General features: G+C 37.1%; 1 protein-coding gene and 1 pseudogene across 1 annotated transcript in view; both read left to right on the forward strand.

The window, feature by feature from the left end:
- The window catches only part of LOC108978239 (putative inorganic phosphate cotransporter), a 4,887-nt gene extending 4,437 nt beyond the window's left edge, over nucleotides 1–450 (forward strand). Inside the window, exons 4-5 of the mRNA XM_018948400.1 lie at nucleotides 134–266; nucleotides 328–450. Coding sequence (XP_018803945.1) covers nucleotides 134–266; nucleotides 328–350 — 156 coding nt within the window. The 3' untranslated portion in view covers nucleotides 351–450. The remainder of the gene's footprint in view (nucleotides 1–133; nucleotides 267–327) is intronic.
- A 1,983-nt stretch (nucleotides 451–2,433) lies between these two features.
- On the forward strand, nucleotides 2,434–3,984 carry LOC108978203 (annotated as a pseudogene).
- Nucleotides 3,985–7,701: the final 3,717 nt, after the last annotated feature.

Genomic DNA, 7,701 nt, shown 5'->3' on the forward strand with positions numbered 1-7,701 from the left:
TGGGCATTACAAATTTTGGAGCTACTTTGATGAGTATGATTGGCCCGTTAATTGTTGGAGTCATTGTGACRGACACGGTAAGTTCGTTAAACATAATAGACGCAAATATGATATTAACTCMTACGAATTATAGACAAACCCAAATCAGTGGCGCATAATATTTTACACTGTGGTATTTTCCTATTTTATTGGCAACTTATTGTTTGTAACTCTGGGTAGCACTAAAGTGCAACCATGGAACGAGCCGGTGAAACGGAACGCAAATCGTGAGCACAGCAAAGCAGCACTAATCTGCAACCTATCTAATCTAAACTTGWATTTAAATAGGTGTTCAACAAAGTGGTGAATGACGAAAGCATTAAGCAACCAAGGAGGTAATGCGACGTAAAATATCCGGGATGTCAAAGAAAAAGCTATTAGATAATAAAATAATTGTCCTGATAATTGTTATTTATTAACTAGTTTTAATACTTTGCAACCAGTTGTTACGGATTATAATTGTTTTGTTCATCGGTAGAAAGTTGCAGCTRTGGATAAAAATTCTGAGAGTGGCGGGCCACGCTACTACTACTAAAGCGAAAAAAACTAATTTTAACTAATTTTTCTGAGCGCAAATTTTTATAAATACTACTACCGAAAATGTGAAATTGGATGAAATCGGAAAATAAAAACGCTCACTTCCCATATAACAGTAATATTAAAACCTACCTAAAGCGCAATAATTCAATAACTAAATTCGTCAGAGACATTAAATTTTACCTCCGAGTTGGCATAATAGACACCGCCCACTTTTATTGGAATCACAAATCCCGCCACCCGACTAACCAATTTCGATTAAATTTAGTTCGTGGCATTCTTCTCATATTCCTATCTCACAGTGTGAAAATGGGCGAAATCCTACTTTCCAGTACACAAATCAAGCAGTAATTAATATAACGGAATAAAATATTGCACTAAGAATTGCTTTAAAGCATGTAATTTTATAACCAAAAGTTGCTCAAGAGCAATCAAAACTGTTCAAGCCCCTAGRTGCCAAATATGAAGGYCCCAGTATCTATAGTTGACTTCTTACCGAAATTATTCGGTCAATGTGTGAGATTTACAATTGAAATTGAGGAAGAATCCTTTCCTGACAATTGTTACTTTGTGTGTCGAAATTGTTTGAACCGTGTGAATACTTKCCTTAGCTCTCATATACCTAATATAAGTATTTCCGAAATTCTGKGTGACTATGCACTGCATATATTGKCCAATATTTAAGGTATCTAGTGAMTGATGSACAGAGCATACTAAAATAATGGAGGGAATACTTCTCCAAACTGCTGAAGGGCAGTGGAAGAAGGCGAACCCGATTCCCCAGTCGATGACGATGGGCCAGACTTTCCATCGTCCGACCATGAAGAAGTTCGAAGAGCAATTACCGGASTGACGAACAACAAAGCGCCGGTGGCCGAAGAATTGCCGGCTGAGCAATTCGAACCTGGCGGCAAACAGTTAATAAGGAGCATGCAACAGCTTATGGTCGGAAGAAAGCATGCCCAACGATTGGAATATAAGTGTGCTCTGCCCAATCCAAGGCAGATCCCACAATCTSCTCCAACTACCGGGGGATAAGCTCCGCAACATCGCATATAAGGTTCTAGCGAGCGTGTACAAAAAAACTCACCCTATAGACCACTCACACGTTTGGTTAAAAGGAAAAATGCACTGAATTCCAAAGAATCGTAATAAAACTGGTATTTCCTTAAAAATTCACTTAAAAGTTATTATTATAAAATGAATTGAGATGATGGAAATTACTAAAGAGTAGTTTTAAATGATGAAAGTTATTGTAACATGACTTTTATATAAATTGAAAAACTTTAAATATATAACTTTAATGCTGCGAAAAGCGGAGATGTTGTTTGGTCGACGTCGTAACGAAAAGAGGTGCGCGAGATCCTTTCTCTTTCCCTTTTGTTCTAATTAGAATGTAGAATGTCATCGTGTTTTGGTGCATGTGAGTGTGTGCGTGTTAATGTGTAATGTTCTCTCGCGTGATGAGATGAATGCGTGCTTTCGATTCGGTGTGATGAACTGATGTAAATCTGATGCGACGTCGCTACCCATTTAACCAGAGCGTATTGTGTGACTAATTAAAGCCCAACGTCAACAAATTKATTGGACCTTATCAGTGTGGCTTCAGACTTGGAAAATCTACAACTGACCATATATTCACCAGGCGCCAAATCTTGAAAAAGGCTCGTGAACAGAGGTTGACACACACCAACAGGTGCCACTTCGGACTAAGTAGGCATTTGAAAAGTAAAGTCTTCTCCCGACCAGCAAAAACCATATTCTACAAATCACTCATTATTCCCGTCTTGCTATGTGGTGCAGAGGCATGGAAGATGCCAACATCTGATGAGTCTCTCGTTCCCGGTATCTTGCGACATGTGGCGACCTGCGATGTGTGGTGTCTTCATGGGTGGTATACTGTTGTGTGTATTAGGATGTGGTGTATTGGCGTTCAGTGCAGTGCGTTGAGGGGGAGACTTAGCTCAAGCAGCTGTCCTTTTCTGGTCTTTTCCATCCCTTACATCCCCCACCTTCCATCAACGCCGACTACTCGCCTGTGTAGAAGGGGAACTTCCTTAAGGGGTCAGTAGGGTAATCTGGCCTGTTTTGTTACGTTTTTTTTTGTTTTTTTACAAATTTTTATTCTACAATAGAATATTTTTACATATCATGTGGGGAGTGTCCGACCAAATTTTTTCGGAATTTTTTGATGATATCTGTCGGAGAAGTGACAGGGTGAATGAGATGCGTTTTTTACTGGCGGACACGAAGGCGTTTAGAGTTTGAGGTGTGCACTCCGAGCACTCCGAACGGCGATCGGTATTACTATCTTCTTCGCCCTTTTTCGAAACCTTCCAATCGTAAAGTGGGTTTCTACATTAATTCTAAGGGTATAAGGAAACAGAAAATGCAAAAAGCAAAAACAAAAAAAACAAAACAATTTTTGAAAAACCCTATCGACCCCTTAAGAAAGTGCTCTGGGGTGAGGGCTGCGATCTCTGAAGGAACTTGAGAAAGTATTCGAATTAATAATGTGTTGAACTGTTCCAAATTAAAGTAGGTTCCTTGTGGAGCGAAGTGTCTATAAAACTATGCCCTGCTGTATTTTAAKTAACACGTTTAATCAAACAYATCTTTAAAGAAATTGAAAACACCACATCTTCATAAAATTTCCAAAGTCATTAAACTTCAATATACGCCTTATATCATATGTGAATGGAGCTCCATCTTTGGGTRTAWYGGCTAAAATTTKTATTARATCGGCGGCAAAGTAGTGTTGCTCTTCAGTGTTGGAATCGGTGGCTTTCTTACCATATTTGCGCCCTTAGGTGCACAATTGGGGGATTGAACGCGGTATACTTGTAACACTTTGCTATTCCTGCTGGCAATACGGTTTTATCATCATATTGAGTATTAGTGGCACGTTAGCCACTTCAAAGTTTTGATGGAGAAGCATTTTCTATGTTTCCGGCAGTTGTGGTATTATATGGTCATTTGTGTGGCTGCTGCGGGGCGCTGAGTCTCCGCATCCATCCAAATTAATATCATAAAAAGAATCAGTATTAGAAGCGATTTCAAAGAATGGGAATAGTGTCATCTCAGCGAAGCCACACCGTGGGTGAGCATATTCACATCCGTGCCATTTTTCGCACTATTCACATCCCATTGTGCCTACAGTTGGGGCTATTGGATATTGCTGACACAAATATCCTCGTACATAAATAATGTGTTCGACAAGGATATCCAGAGTAGTGCCTTGCTCTCCGCCCTACCTTATGCCGCTAGTCTTGTTCTCGGTTTGTGTTTCTGTGCCCTTGCTCAGGCACTACTGTCAGCAAAGTTGTTGCGAATGCTGGTGATAAGATTTTCAACACGATCGGCATATATATACCACTGTCGGCCGTAATTGCGCTGGGGTTTTTTTGATGCCAATAGTGTTGAATAGAATCGTTTCCAGGCCCAGAGAAGGCCGTTAAGAAAGATATTATAAAATAAATAAACTACAAGGTACGATACAAAACCATAATATGTTACAGGGCGTCGAAGTAGTTTTCAAAGGTGGACATGGCCACGTCTCTTATAAGTTTATTTTTATATCTCATGAACTACTGAAGCTATATCCCCGAACCTTGCTGAGAAGAAGTTTTATTAGTATCTTCTCATACTTTGTGAAACTGGACCTAAACTAAACGAGTCAGTAGCCTATAATTTAAGATACTTGTAATAAGTTGCTATATATGGCTCTAGTCCGATCATAAATTCGTTGCATAACGGATATCAAAGTCTTTCGTAAAAATTTTAATTAGTAACAGTTTTGACAGCGCCTGAAATTATGCCACAGGTTATGATCTTTAAAAATTGTGAGAGAATAAATGTTCGTTAAGTAAAAACATTACTGATCAATTGAGTCATACATTTATTTATGAAAACTATATCCTAATGGTTAAAACAATGCTTTAAAGTAGATATAAACCCAACACTTATACTTCTGCTCTGTTATTGAGCAAGACAAATAAAGCCAATGYAGAAAAAATGTATAGTCGATCCGCAACCCATTAACCAAAATATTATATTATATTTTGATCGACTCACTAAATATATTGGGCAGTCGAAAAAATCTTTTCGTATTTCGTCAATAGATATCGTTGCAGTCGTATATTTCCAGTGCTACCAATCACATTGTGTCATACCATATAGTGTTGGAAATCTCACCTTTTAAGCTTCATTTAACCAAAAAAAAAAATCGGGGAAGTTGAAAAAAGTTACAGTTGTTTAAAAATGAGAGAAAAATAAATGAAGGAATTCGCTATACAGTCGAAATTCTCTATAACGAACTCCTATATAACGAAGACTTCTTTATTACGAAGCAATTATAAGATCACTGTGTTTTGGGTCTATTTTGAGTGCAAAATAAACTTAATATAACGAGTTTTACTTTTCTTGCATTTTCGAAAACCAATGGTTTCGGTTGAGGAGTTTGAAATGCCGTCCCACAGTTCCCTTATACCGAGTTGTTGACGAGTTTCTGTATATGACTTTAAAATTTTTAAATTATGCCCTGATCTAAGGGTTGGCTTATGGATGTTGTATCAGGAGGTAGAAACTYTGAAGTTATGTTTGTCAGGCTGATATCTCTGGGTTGAGAGGCTGCATTATCTAAAAATAAAAGAATATTCCTGTTGCGAGATTTAATTTTTGTGTCAAGTTGTGATTATCACTTTGTCATAATTTCTGTTGGCATCCAGGTCCTTTTGTTCGATTTCCAATCGACTGGTAAATGGGCGGACGGGCCGCTTTCCCAACGTCCAATAGCTTTTCTTTTTGTTTAACCATATTGACGCAAAAYATAATGGTAAGTCTTTCCTTCGACAATTTACCACCAGTATATTTCTCTGATTTTAGAACCAACGTTTTGTCAGGTATTTCTCGAAAAAAGAGACCACTTTCAGCGGCATTGTATACATTTTCAGGTGTGTACTGATTCAGCAAAGAAGGCAGTTTTGCTCTKAACTGCTTTACACCTTCTGGAGTAGCATCAGCAGCTTCACCCGATATGCAATTAAAAGCAACATTATGTCTAGTTCGCCTCTTCTGAAGCCATCCATCTGATGCGGAAAATGTTTTGTATATGTTCTGCTATTTCGTTGGCCCTGGATTTTATTATTGGACCTGAAAGAGGGACGTTTTGCTTCTTGCTACAACGTACCAATCATAACAGAACTTAACAAAGTGGGAGCCCTTAGGCGTGAGGAAAATTCTTTTTTTTTTTTTTTTGTTTATATTCACCCCAGACTTCCATTCAGCTTTGATGCCTTCTTTATTTTTGATAATTGCTACAGATTGCGTTTTTCCAATGTTAAACCTTAAGAAAATCGTAAGAATGAATTGAAGGCCGACCAATAAAAATACAAAAATGGTACCTCTTTTCTATATCACGGACAGACTTTTTTTTTGTTTCCTTGGAGTCTTCAATTTTGCTAGTGAATAGGCACGTGGATCCAAGATGCAAATGTAATAGCTACCTAGCACTGGATATACATATATTTGAGTGATAAATTAATTAAGATTTTATTAAAAATAAATACTTAAGGTGTCACGCTTTTATACCACCTATATATAGCGCTTTATTGAATTACTAACACTCAAGGAGTGGAATTACATCGAATGAGCATTAAAGGCGATTTCAAAGATTGAGAAAAGTATCGAAAGTATCGATGACGGCCATCATTGCGGTGGGGTTGGTTGGTGGGCATCAATTCAGCGTCATTTGTGGGTGGATTTGCGAATCATATCGACTTATCGCCGAATTTCGACGGCACAATGGTGGGTACTATTACGCCGTTAATTGTTGGCATCATTGTCACAGACAGGGTGATTAGGACAAAATAATAGACGCGAATATAATACTAACTCAAACTAATTGCAGACAAACTCAAATCAGTGGAGTTCAATATTTTACATTATGATATTTTTCTATTTGTTCTATATAACTCTGGATAGCACGAGCCGACGTAAGGAGTACCAAGTGTCCTGAAAGCATCTGCATTATACATTTTTTTTTTTTTTTTGAGTTTTTTTCTTTTGTTTCAGTTTTAATTTTTTGTGCTTAATTTTTGTTTAACTTAAACTACGTTTTTTATTATGAGAGTCAAATGAACTAATTTAATCGTCAACCGTCTACATTCCCTCGTCTATTTTGTTTATAATTGTGATACATTTATTTTTAGATAAAATGAAAATCGGAAGTCAGTTTCAAAGATATTTCAAGCCAATACTCTAAATGTGCATAAAACTCTAAATGCAAACAGATTTTAAGTCAAGTGGTCGARGCATAATGCGGATGCTACCACATTCTTCTTCTTCTTTGCCACTACAACCATGGGTCGGTCATGAGTCGAGAATAGGTAAGTTCGCCAGTTGCCTTCATCCTTGCGAGGTCACTCAAATCGATCTGCTCTTGGTTTCTGCATTTAATGCGTGTGCGTCTTTTCTTCCGTTGCCCACCTAAGTGTCTCGAGTCAAAGGACTTTTCGTTGGCGCGTCATTTTCCGTGTGAACCATKGCCTAGACGGAGCATTTGTTGAATTTTTATGTATGCTCCTTTATAAAAGAGTTCTGGGTTAAGGGCTACGATCTCTGAACGAACTTGGGAGAGTGTTGTGAGAAGAAGTGGATTGAAAATCTAAAACCATGCAATGCTGTCTTTTAATTAACAAGTTTAAGCAAACACATCCAAGGCTAAACAATATGGTGAACAATATTTATTAATATAAATTAATTTTCAGAAAATTACTTATAATATATATATGACAAACTTTCCAAAATCATTAATCTCCAATATTTGGATATATTGGCTTAGATTTTTCATTAAATTATTTTTTCAGTGCTCCTGAAATCCAAATAGGGCATCAATTAAAACCTTGAGATCAGCGCTGCCTGACAATAATGATACTAAAACTGTCAGCACATGTTTTTGAGCTATAAATTAATTAAGAGTTTATTAGATGTAAATATTTAATATGCACAYCGGTTATATATATTTATATAGTGCTTCATTAAATTATTAGACGATAAAAAAATCAACGAAATGCAGTTTCATGGATTTTTATTTGTGTCTTAAAGCCGTAAATAATAGTATAGTAA

The sequence above is a fragment of the Bactrocera latifrons genome, unplaced genomic scaffold (assembly GCF_001853355.1).
Source record: "Bactrocera latifrons isolate USDA-ARS-PBARC rearing strain unplaced genomic scaffold, ASM185335v1 scaffold_12, whole genome shotgun sequence".
Taxonomy (NCBI): domain Eukaryota; kingdom Metazoa; phylum Arthropoda; class Insecta; order Diptera; family Tephritidae; genus Bactrocera; species Bactrocera latifrons.